Below are 12,984 nucleotides of genomic sequence, written 5' to 3'. Positions count from 1 at the left end.
GTAGCAGACCCCCTGAGGAGATTATGGGTTTAGGGTGGATCAGTGGTGCGGGGGAACCTAAATCCAGAGGGAAAGCAAGAGCGATTCTTACAATTGCAGCTATGACGGTAATAGCACAAAGATGGAAGAGTAAGGAGGTCCCTTTATTGCAGGACCTGTTACGCAAACTTTGGGAAAACATTGCACTTGAATGGGCAACGTATGCGAAGGACAACAAACTACAGTCCTTCGCTGGAGATTGGGAAGAAACTTTGGCTTTTCTTAAAGACGATTTCCTGATTGGGTGGCACCCTCAATGCCTGCGACTATTGGACCTGTGTTGAGTGCTGGCAATAATTCATGAAGTTAATGGATCGTGGACAAGGAGAAGCCATTCCGGGGGGAGGTGGGATCTTTGGGGGGTACTGTACTGTTGGGTTTGTAGGCACGACCATGGAGAGAATGCATCAGGAAGCCATGGAGATATGAATGGACTTCTGTTGCCTTGGGGGGGGAGGGTGGATGGGGAGGGCGTAGGGGAGCGTTTTTCTTTTTTTTTCTTCTCTTTTGTATGCTGAAAACTTAATAAAAATAAGTTTTTAAAAAAAAAAATAAAAGAAAAAATTAAAACCACACGTAAAATACACTACACACAACCAATTCACTTTGTGCAGCAGAATTCAATGCAAGTACCTTTGGATTTGACAGAACGGTGTTGTGAAACAAAGACGTTATCGGGAGTTGTTACGCGATCACTTTTTGACAGTAATGACAGTTCGGTCTCACGAAAGAGACACGTACCCGCGAGAAGAATTGTTACCATAGTCAAAAACACTTAGCACATGAATTAACACAAGCGAGTTGGGGTCAAAAATCATAGGCAATACTTTTGTCAAGGCAGATAGAATCAAGAGACACTTTCTAACACGAAGATAAAAGTCAATAGGCCTGTGCCAGTGTCAATGGGACAGGGGTCCGGTTGTCGAGGATTACAAGGTTAGCACAGTTCACGATTTGAGATTGCCAGGAATACTTCGATATTGTCAAAAGGGAAGCAAAAGTTATACGAGGGAAGGAAGATAAGGACAAGCCTTTGGTGAGAAGAGGGTTTACCCTAGTTCTTCGAAGTCGGACACAGTACCTTCGTGGTATGAAGAGCTGGTGCCACGGCAGTTGTTCCTGGTAGTTTCCTGCAGACTCATGGTTCTTGAAGCTTCAGTCGTGGGGACAAGAAGGAGGACATCTGGAGCGATCTGCACTACCCAAGGATGAAGCCAGCAGCAGCAAAGCAACGGTGAATAAAAGGTGCACGCCTTAACAGGAGAGGCTCTTCAGATGGCTAGCCGGACCACTACAGCTGTGTGCAGTGATTTCGACCAAGAAGAGGATCCTCTGCCTGTGGAAGCTGAGCTGGTTGATCCCACCAGGCTCAAGGGAAGACGACTCTGGACTGGATCTTCTCTTGTCGTTGAAGGCTCGATAGCTCAGGACTGCAGCAGGGCTTCACCGGGACTCAGGAGTTGCAGCACCCGTCTTCTTCTCAGCTTCTCTTCGGTTCCTTGCTGTTCCAGTGGCGACTCTCACTTCTAGCCCAAGAGTCCAGTCTTTATTGCAAAATCCCCCATTCACACAGCCTGGCTGTCAATCACTCAGCAAGGGAGTTGTCCGGCCCCGACAACCACCTCAGCCAATCAAGACAAAGCGCGACCTGGGTCTCCAAGGAGACCCTGTGCAGGGGGCGACTACACCCCTCCCTAACATTCAGCTCACCTAGACACCCAGACGCCAAAGGAGGGCTTCTGGACAGAAGCCTGCCAAAAGCCGGCAAACAAAGGAGGCAAATCTTCCCGCGCAAAGTAAAACACGGGAAGGACTTTAACAAGAAGAAATGGTGATTAAACCCAACCACAGCCGAAATAAAAAGTATTTGGGCAAGCGGGTTTAAGTTTGAGGCTAATACAATAGCCTGGAACAGTACCACGTTTATATAGTTTAAATCGCGGTAGAAAAGTTAGGGTAGCTAGCACTGCCACCAGCCAAGTCTAAATGTTAAAAGAGCAAAACAAAGCTCAGAGAGGCACAGACAAAAAGGGATAGGAATTAACCCTTTCCAGTACTCCATGTCAGATGGGGTGTACTGGGTCTGCAGTTTTAAATGAATATATAAAGTTAATGGCAACTTTACAGGTTTCTAGGGGACAGCAGTCAGCCTCAGAAAAATGGAGTCAGTGGGAAGTCGCAAAGACAACACTGTCACTGCACTGAAGGTGCTGTGTAACACACACAAAAAGGGGGGCTCATGGAGTGGTGTGCTCCAGAGCCCAAGATCACACAAACAGTAGAAATACACATGGCAAACACATGTAAGAGTGGGAAAAGGGCTCACACTCTTACCAGGTGGAAAAAATAAACCCCTGAAATCCAGCAAAGCTGCCGAGGGACTCACTAGGAGAGGGAAATAAGCCATAAATGAGAATTCTCCCCAACAACAGCTAGTTTCAAAGTTCATCTTGGGACTGGTTGTTCCCACCAGCCAAAGGGAAGGAGTCGTCTTCTCCGGAGCTCCTCTGTCGCACCGAAAATGGGTTCAGGACAGCAGTGGTTGCTTCACAGTGTTGCAAAGGGTCTACAGGCGTCTCTGGCCATCTTCGGTTATTTCAGCATCGAGTGGCTGACTTGCTTTTCACTCCAGAAACCTCATCATTTATATAGTTCCAGCACACACTCCTCTGCATTCTCTCTCAGCATCTAACAGAAAGGGGTGTTTGGCTGTCCAATCAGGACAGCCAGACTACCTGTGGGAGCTGGACCTATTCAGGCACTCCGGCAGTCAAAGGACAGGGGGTGGAAGAACCATCCCCATCCCCACCCCCCCCACCGACCCACCCACCCGCCCACTTCCTGCCTGCCCAGACATACTGGAGCCTAGGCGGGGATAACTCAAGGGTTCCCGCCAAAGGCAAAAACACACACAGGCCTCCCCCCTCCCAGAATGGTAGAAGGGCTGAAAAAGAACAAAAAGCAGGGTCCTAAATTGGTATTTGGGTGCCCTTATTGTGCACTACTGAGGCTATGGCCAAAGCCTGGGGTACCAAAAAATACAAAGTAGTTGGTAGAACATGTCCACTGCCACCAGCCATAAATAGGGGATTGTCTATGTGACTAAAAAGTCAAGGAGCAGAGAGAAGGGGCATACTAGGTATCCCTTTGGCACTCCACCTAAGGTGGTGTGCCAATTTCTCAAGTCTATCAAGTTTTGGGAGAGATACCAAGTACCTCTCTATCCCTAAAAACTGTAGTTACTGGAGGATATTAAAAAATAAAATTAAAGCAGGACCTGAAGGGTCCCCGGCAGCACTGCCCATAAGAGGCTGTGTGCTGCAGTAGTAAAACACAGATACCTTTAAGAGCTATGGAGCAGACAGACTCCATAGCACAGGTACAATATGATATGATAAGTCATGTATGACGCGCCTTTACACAAGTTTTTCTAGGAGCGACAAGGCAGGGAGGACAGAAGGAGGACAAAACAGGGATCTTATTACGCATTGTGTAATTCAGATCGCCCAAGTGCAAGAGGGAGGTGGGTGGGGGGGAGGGGTTGGTGGGGGTGTACTGGGGGGGGGGGCTCTGAGCGGTTGACGTGAGAGACTGCAAATTAACTTGTAAGTGCTGCCGGGAGGTGGCTCATAATTGCAGAGAGTTGGGGGGAATGTAGGGTTGCAGATACAGTGCTTTAAGTGGTTGGGAGGCCCAGAGGCAGTGCTAGGGCTACTGGTCATGCAGAAGCCTGGTCCCGTAATTTCAGTGGGTGGCTATGTAACCAGTATGCGCAGCAGAAAGGGACATCAGCAAAGGACAGGGAGAGAGAAAGCGAAAAGGAAGGTCTTGAGTTGCTTCCGGAACCTTAGGTGGTCCGGCTCAAGTTTGAGTGAGGCTGTTCCAGAGGGAGGCCCTGGCCAAAGTCAGAGATCTTCGCCCCACTCTCTGCCTGGAGAAGCGCCTGACCCTCAGAGAGGTGGATGAGCAAAGGGCTCTAGAAGGAAGATGCTTAGGAAGAGAAAGTTGGATGTAGTGTGGATCCCGGCCTCAGAAAGCCTTGTTGACGATGTAGAGAGTCGTGAACTTGATCCATGCAGCCACAGGGAGCCACTGAAGAGATTTCAGGGCTGGAGAAATACGATCCCTGGGCTTGAGGCCAAGGAAAAGTCTTGCAGTCCTGTTCTGGAATAGTTGTAAAGGGCGAAGAGTGGAGGAAGCAGATTTAGAAAGAGGCTGTTGCAGTAGTCCAACCTAGAGAGGACCAGGGCCCTGGAGACAGTGAACTTCTGGAGGGAAGTGAGAAAAGGAAGAATACCTCTGAAGAGGTGCAGCCAATAGTGTGACGACTCAGCCTCTCAGGAAGGTGCAGGTAGAGTGCCCAGGGTGGGCTGCCAGAGAGAGGACGACGATATGGGCAGGTGTACCAATGAGGAGGATCTCTGTCTTACAGGCATTAAGGCAGAGATCATTGGTGGCACGCCATTCCTGAATTGCAGCCAGTCTGGTATGAGAGAAGAAACAAAGGTGGCCGAGGGGAGCCGGAAAGAGCCGACTGTCATCTCTGGGGAACACCACAAGTAGAGAGAGAGATACAAGAGAGGAAAGACCCAAGCTGGACCTGGGAGGGTCAATCTGTGAGAAAGGAGGTCAACCGGGCTAGGGCCTGACCAGATACCCAGGTTTTCACAGAGACAATTGAGCAGGATGGCGTGGTTGCTGTGTCTAAAGCAGAGGATATATCAAGGAGCATGAGGACAGAAGGATGGTTAGATCTAAGGAAATCTTTGCCATTTTCAATGAACTCCTCTCTCCCCACAAAACACCAGATGAGATCATCAAAGATGAAGCTTGGTGCTCTAGTATCCAAGCCGCCATGCTAAATAAAATCAAGCTCCTTCATAACAAAATTAAGGGTCATCACAAAGACCTATATCACATTCCTGGGCCCAAACAAACTGACTCCCCCATCAACTAATTCCAAACAATTTTTCACGTTTAAAGATATCACAGAATTGCAAGTCACCAACCTCCTCAGAATTTTAAAACCCTCTATGTGTAAAGGAGACATCTGTCCTCCCAAACTCATCAAGGACTGTGCAGACCTCCTTGTCCCACTTATAACAGCTTTCATTAATGCCTCCTTCAGAACTGGAATCATCCATAACAAGCCTCAAACAAGCGTGGGTACCCCTCCTTTTAAAAAAAAACACTACCCTTGACACCACACAGCCTAACAACTACCGACCCAAAACCACGGTGCCATTCCTCCTCAAGGTCTTGGATAAAGCTGCACACTGCCAAGAAACCACCTATTCCCAGAAGAAGGCAATCAGGGTTTTGAAAAGGTCATGGCACGGAAACTGCGTTGGTAGAACTAAAAAAACAGATATCCCAAATCATGGATAAAGGCAATCCAGCCCTCCTGCTCCTCTTATACCTCTCGCCTGCTTTTGATCTTGTAGATGACAAGACATTTAACTCACACCTTACCCACTCAGCCAAGTTCTCTAAAAAAGCCTCACTCTGGGTCACCTTCTTAGCGGGCAGGGCAATGAAAGTATTCTCAGAAATAGCCAATGCTGCCCCCACCACCATGCACTGTGGCATCCCGCAGGGCTCCTGCACTGCACCCACTCTATACAACTTGTTAACGAAGCCCCTTTTCGACAAGCTTGATGCCTTAGGCATCACGTATACTAACTACACTGATGATACGCAAGTACTCTTACCACTTACTGGCACCTACACTAGAGACGCCGAAGCACTACACGCAATATACACCACCATCCAGGCTTGGATGGCAGCCAATGGCCTCTGCCTCAATGGGGAGAAGACCGAAATCATCATTCTAGGGCTAAGAACAAAATTAGCCAAACTAGACAATTTGTACTCCAATTTCACCATTGATAACACTAGCAACCCTGTATCCACTTCGGTAAAGACTTTAGGCGTCTACTTAGACTCCACGCTATCCATGTCCAGGCAGGTCAGCGCCATCACCTCTGCACACACCAATAAACTCATAAATGCAGCAAAACCATACCTATCCAAGCCCAACTGTCTTACAATAGCTAGAGCAACTATTGGTGCCAAACTGGACTATTGTAATGCCCTCCTAGCAGGCACCTCGAAAAACAGACTTCAAATCACGCAAATTAATGCACTCAGAGCAGCATTAAGCCTTCCCAGAAGGGAACACATCTCCAAGGCCAGACAGGCAGCTCACTGGCTCCCTGTTCAAGTACGCATCAGTTTCAAAATCCTCACCCTCACCCACAAATGTCTCACTCTCACAGCCCCTTCATATCTTGCGCAAACTAGAATCAAACCGGTTCACGCTAGACCTATCAGGACCCACTACACCAACCTTTTACACACTCCCTACATCAACAGGTCGAAAGCGGGCAGTTTAGGTTTATCCTATATAGCTGCCAAGCTATGGAACGTCCTACCCACAGACATCAGAACAGAAAACTCTCTTCAGCATCCGCAAAAGAACTGAAAACCTTCCTCTTCATCTGACCCTCTGTATGTTCTGCTATATCTTCATGCCTGTATTTATGATTGCAATTGTTCATCACATCTGTAAGTAAGCGGTCTAACGAGCGCCACAATGCCTCCGGTCTGCTGCGCGCTTAACAAATGCAAATAAATAAAAAAGAGTTAATATTGGAGAGCAAGTTTTCACAGGTGTTCAAGAGAGCAGTTTCCGTGCTTCTGGCTACTCTGAAGCGAGGTTGGTGGTCATGGAGACAACCAACAGATTCAGTGTGTAGATTAAGCTGGGAGATGGCCAGATTTTCCAGGAGTTTGCCCAGGGAAGGAGTGATGGAGATCGGGTGATAATTTGCCGGAGAGAAACAATCGGCAGAGGGTTTCTTAAGAAGGGGGTGCACAAGGGAGTGCTTAAGGGGAGACTGGAAGGTTCCAGTGGCAAAATAGTGATTGCAAAAATCGGCCAAGGCTTGAGCAAGGGTGTCGATGTGGTCCTTAATGGTTCCGGAGGAGCAGGGGAGCACCTGCTTTGATGTAACTTTCATAGATCGGACTTGTCTAGAAACATCGTCGGAGTGAAGAGGGGGAAGGAGGAGAAAGGAAGATGAGATGCGGCTAGAGAGGGGCCTGGTATGGTAGAGGTAGAGGAAGAGTAGAGAGTGGACAATATGTTATTAGTGGTGAAATGAGATGCCATTGCTGTGCAAAGGGCCTAGGAGGGAGCAGGAGAGGTAGAGAATGCATAGTACAAAGAACAGTTCCAGAAGACAGAGCCCACAACAATGAATGAGTAGAAAAAGGCTGCTACAGGTCTCACTAGGAGAGGGGATGAAGTATAAAAATGATAAATCTCCCTAACAACTGATGACCAAGAGAACACTGGCTCTATATATATTGGCCCCAAAGTCATGTCCGGCTCGAGCCACATAATGGCACCAAGCAGACCCGACATGGAGCCATGCTGCGTCCCCTATTAACAAAACAATTTCTAAAGTCAGCTGGAGATGGAATATTAAAGATGAGAAATCTGAGGGAGGAACATTCATCAGAAATAACATTACAGAGAGGTTATCATATGCTGTTTTTTTTTTTACTTCCTTCTGTTCAGGTTGATTTTAAAACAAGCAGAGCTCGGACCACACCTGAAAGATTATAAATGCTCCATTTGGAATGAGTTGTACACCTCTGCTTCAACCATTTGAATAAAACAAGTTGTAACCAATTGAGTTTTCTGCACAGTATTGTATTCTGGGTTGGCTTGCTAGTTTGAAGCACTGCTACTCTGATCAGCTTGAACATTAAAGTTCATAACCCAACCACAAGATAGGATGAGAAGGTTGAAAGTCAGCACTTTACAATGAAACCCATTCAGTACACCTGGATGTCAAAGTGCAATGAAACACATAGGGAGATGCCATACAACTAAGTACTTTCAATTTTTCTTAACATTTTAAAAAGATGTTCTGCTCTCCCATTTGATTTCTTTTGAACCTTCTTAAGGAGACGGCAAATTACCTATTCCATAACATAGGGAACAAATGCAAGAATAATTACATTTCTCTTTTTAACAAATTCATTAAAGTATCTGGAGAAGTACATTACCTTTTCCTACAATTTGAGGCATCAGCAGCACATGGCAATGGAAAACCAGGAGCATCTGAAGGCGTGTATTAAACTCTCCAAGTGTGGAGCCCTCAATAAAGGCCTGCAGTGTGCGGACCACAGATGGCAAGGTCAATTTTTCAGTTCCTGTTAAAAAGAAACACAATGTATTTAGATGGATAAACGAAGAAATTTGCTAAATCCGATAGGCAATAATGTTGAATATGGAACAAGTTACTTACCTGTCACTCTTGTTCTCAGCATGGGTCTTGCATGGATTCGCATGCTCATGAATATTCTAAGTCGTTAGGCTGGGAATCCATGGTAAAACTAAAGCAGTTTTGCTTTAGACTGAAAACTGCTCGCCTCCTATTGCCAATCACTATCCTTTGGGTCATACTGCCCCTAGCCAATGACACTCGTCCTACTAAGATCCACCCCTGGTGGCCATCTTAATATTTGGTAGCGCATGTAAAGTGGCAGTATGAACCAAGAAGAGCCAGAGGGGAAGAATGAGGGTTCGCATGTGAACCCACGGAAGACCCATGCTGGAGAACAAGAGTTACAGGTAAGTAACTTGTTCCTTCTCCACCATGGGGTCCTGCATGGATTCACATGCTCAGGAATACATTACACAGCAGTACATATGCACAACCATGTGAGGTGGTAAGGCTCACAGAAGCAACACACTTACCCCTGCAACAGACTCACCCGCCAGAAACAGGTTGTTCAGCACCGCTTGGCTGGCATGACAGTCCTGCCTATAATCCCTGACGATGCAGTACAATCTTGTTGAAGGGCGTAGCTAGATCCCCACATAGCAGTCCTGCAGATGTCAAGCAGGGAACACCAGAGAGAAAAGCTGTTGTTGTTGCAATGGCTCTGATAGAATGAGATCTCGGCAGGCCTGAAAAGGTCAGTTAGCCAGACGATAGTGCATGATGCAGCCGGAGAGACACCTGGATATGGAAGCCTTTGACAGGGCCTTACTGTGATTCACAGGCCAGAAAAAGTTGAGATGTCTCCGAAAGTCCTTTGTGCGTGCCACACAAAATTTCAAAGCACGAGCAACGTCCAGCAAATGCAATGTCCTTTTTGCCGGCGTAGAAGGATTCGGGAAGAAGACTGGCAGAACCAAAGGCTTGGTGAGGTGCAATTCTGAAACAACCGTCGGCATAAAGGTGGGATGGGTCCCCAGCACCACCGTTGAAGCATGGAAAGACAAGTGAAGCTGCTTGCAAGAGAGGGCCTAGATCTCCAAACCCACCTGGTCGAGGTGATGTCCACCAAAAAAAGTCTTCCACGAGAGAAACTTCAAAGGAGCTGGATGAATTGGTTCAAAAGGGGCCCTCCATGAGCTTGGTCAAAACCATGTTGAGCGCCCAAGCCGGAGCAAGAACCTTCACCGGTGGAAAAGTCCTGAAGAGGCCTTTGAGGAACTCCTTGACAAATCTCTGCCACCACAGAGATGGCTTAACAGGCGTCCTGGTGGAACAGGATATGGCAGCCAGATACACCTTGATCAAGGCGTGAGCCAGGTCAGCCTTGGCCAGGGAAAGCGCATATACAGAAGGAGCTGCCGAGCTGTGACTCGCAGTGGTGTAATTTTCTGAGTCCCGCTCCACCATGTAAGTGCTTCCACTTGTGACCGTAGCATGACAGCGTAGAGGGCGCACTGGACTTGGGCAGAATTTTCTGGCATTCCAGTGGGAAAACTTAGTGTCCAAACTCTAGGGCTGAAGGAGCCAGACAGTGTGGGTCAGCCGCACTGGGTCGTTGTGCAGTATTGTTCTGTCTCATCTGGCAAGAAGGTCTGGAAGTGGAGGTTTGGATGGATGGAGCCACAGAGCAGGTCTGGGTACTAGATCTGCCCGAGCGATGTATCATCCTATAATGACAACGTCTGAGTGGGTTGATTACACATAGCAGGAGCAGAATTGGAGGGAAGGCGTACAGGGAACGAGAAGGCATCCCCCAGGCTGCCGGGCTGAGGAAACCTGCTGGCGACCCTCTGGGACTTGGTTGCCGTCGCAAAAGGTCGATTTGGGCCCAACCCCTCTTGAAGCTCCTATTCCTGGTCGGACCACAGCTCCCTGTTGAGCGAGTCTGCAATGGTGTTCTTGATGCCTGCCAGGTGAAAGGGTACGAGGAACATTCCCTGAAGGATGGCCCAGTCTCACAGGGCCTGGGTATCTTGGGAAAGCGCAGGAGAGCGCGTCCCACCCTGCTTTTGGATGTAGAACATGGTGATGTTGTCCATGAAGATGCACACAACCTTCCCCTTAAGCTGAGGTAGGAACAACCTGTTGGCTCAGAAGATGGCCCAGAGTTCCAGGCTGTTGATGTCGTCCTCTTCTGGGAGGCAGAGGCCCCTGGCGTGGACTGTACAGTGTGGGCCCCCCACCCTTCCAGGGAGGCGTCCATGATAACCGTGGCCTCGAATGGAGGCATCTGGAAAGGAGCCCATTTGAGTTGTGGGCGTGCCCTGCACCATCGAAGAGCTTGTCGCAACTCCTAGTTGAGAACGACCTTGTCCGTCGAAGTGCCCGTAATCTGCAGCCACTGTGCATCCAGAAACTCCCGAAGAGGTTGAATCTGAAGTTAACACAGCGGGATGAGGTGGATGCAGGAGGATATCATGCCCAACTACTTGATGGATTGCACTTTGGCGTTCTGCATCAACGACAGACGCTGCACACCTTCCCCAGGATGGCAGTCACCCTCTCCAAGGGGGTCGCCAAGGATGCAACCATGTTGAGGCGGGTGCCCAGGAACAGAGCATTTTGCAATGACTCCACGCAGTACTTCGGATAGTTGATAGAGAATCCAAGATCTGTCAGAAGGTGAATGGTCTCTGTGGTGTGCTGTATTGCCAGCGCGCGGAAGCGGATCAGACAGTTGTCTAAGTAAGGGCAGACGTTGCGCCAATAGAGGCACATATGCTCTGCGACTGGAGCAAAACACTTTGTGAACACGATCTGCGCTGACTTCAGGCTGATGGGCAGGGCCTTGTCCCTGGACCACCAACCGTAGGAACTTCCGATGTTTTGCGTGAATGGGGACGTGAAAGAAGGCATCCTCTAGTTCCAAGGTTGCCAGGAAATACCCATTCTCCAGCTGTTCGAGCACATGCTGCAATGTGACCATCCTGAACTTCTGGGAATTCAAGTACTTGTTGTGGTGTCTTAAGTCTGGGATTGGCCTCCACCCTTCGGACTTGTACCAGAAATGTTCAGGAGTACACTCCGGAGCCCCAGTGGCGCTGGGTGACAGGCTCCATCGCCCCCTTTCTTAAACATAGCCTGAACCTTCTGCAGCAGCTGGGCCATGTGTAGTTCATGAAGCACCACAGGAGGAATGAGAGAACACCTGTGTTGGAATTCCAGGGTGTGCTGCTGATGAAAAAGATCCAGCACCCATTGTACCATAGTGATGGTCTTCCACTTGTCAACATTTGTTAGCCGGACACCCACTAGGGTGTGAAAGTGGGGGCCCTGAACCACGGCCAATTCAGGCCTGTTTTGGCATCTACATCCTGGCATGTGGGTGACAACAACTCTTCCCTAGGCTTGTGAGCGCCCTCTGTAGGCCTCTTGGGTGGTCGAGCGGGAGGGCTGGCCATATGTTACAGAGTATCCCTTGAAGGATCTGCCAGATTTCCTCTTGAGGAACGAAAGGATGATCTTCTCTGCCTGAGACTCCCCAGGGACCGTGCAGTCTCTGTATCGGTCATAATGGATTGGAGCGTCTCCTCCACCGCCTTTCCGAACTAATTGCTCCTGTCAAAAGGCATATCCACCACCTTGGATGACATCTGTCCTAAATCCGTAGCTGCCAACCAAACTTGGAGTAGCAGGGCTACTCCGTTGCCCATCTGGCAGAAGCCAGAGTCTACAATATCCAGTACCACCGTGATGGCATGGTCCGAAGCCACCTCGCCCTCTTGGAATAGGGCCAGGGAATCAGCCTTCTTGTCCTCTGGTAGAAAGTCAAGGACCGGCCCAAGCTTGTATCAGAGTTCCCGATCATACCGGGACAGGATGGCTAGAGCGTTGGCGGATTTGATGGCTGAAGCCGCAGTGTAGATGATGCGCTTCCTAAATCACATCCAGCTTCTTTTACTCCTGGTTCGGAGGCAGTGTGGATGAGGAGGATGTGTTCGCCGGCATTTCCTGGTGGCGACAGACACCACAGAGTCTGGAGAAGGGTGCAATACCAGGGACCTGGGGGCAGGGCTCAAGTCGAGGGTACACGCGGGTGGACCGAGTCCACCCACTTTTTTCAGAGGGTGGACTCAGTCCCCCCCTCCCCAGATAAAATGAAAAACATTGAATGCCCTTTTTGAATTTATGAACTAAAGCCGACCTTGCGAATCAAACTGCAGTTGTCAGGTTTGCTGGCTGGACACTTCACCACTGCACCATAAAACCTGATTAAAAATAAACAAAAAGGTAAAATGTTTCGTTACTGCAAGTTCCAGGGAAAACATTTGTATTGGTTCTTGGAACTTAAAACATGCACACCTTTTAACATTTTCTAAAACACTATTGGAAGAAAATATCCTCTTAGTTGTGTGTGTGTGTGTTAATTTTATGAAAAGCAAATTGCATTTGTTCTATGCAACTTTCGTGGTGATGCAAAACCAATTTAATGAAATATGCATTTTTCACCATAATATGCTAATTTCTGGTGATGTCACATCCCATTAGATTCGCAGATGAGTTCCTCCACTTAAATCTTTAGGACTTGACTCCTGCTGGGGGGGCAGAGTCCAGCACCCTATATTTCATCTCCAGTCTCTTTTGGGAGGGGCGGTATGCAGCATCTTCAACAGCTCCTACCTTCCTCCCAAATCTCGTCCAGCAG

The 12,984-nt window shown here is 48.5% G+C and overlaps 1 protein-coding gene across 3 annotated transcripts in view; it reads right to left on the bottom strand.

The window, feature by feature from the left end:
• MDN1 (midasin AAA ATPase 1) overlaps positions 1–12,984 on the bottom strand; it is a 2,688,524-nt gene that overhangs the window by 610,151 nt on the left and 2,065,389 nt on the right. For all 3 annotated transcript variants that reach the window (XM_069606482.1, XM_069606484.1, XM_069606483.1), the window contains exon 70: positions 8,119–8,265. In XM_069606482.1, the coding sequence (XP_069462583.1) occupies positions 8,119–8,265 (147 nt within the window). The remainder of the gene's footprint in view (positions 1–8,118; positions 8,266–12,984) is intronic.

The sequence above is a fragment of the Ambystoma mexicanum genome, chromosome 4p (genome assembly GCF_040938575.1).
Source record: "Ambystoma mexicanum isolate Mex_15411 chromosome 4p, UKY_AmexF1_1, whole genome shotgun sequence".
NCBI classification, from domain to species: domain Eukaryota; kingdom Metazoa; phylum Chordata; class Amphibia; order Caudata; family Ambystomatidae; genus Ambystoma; species Ambystoma mexicanum.
This window is presented reverse-complemented; position numbering and strand designations above follow the sequence as displayed.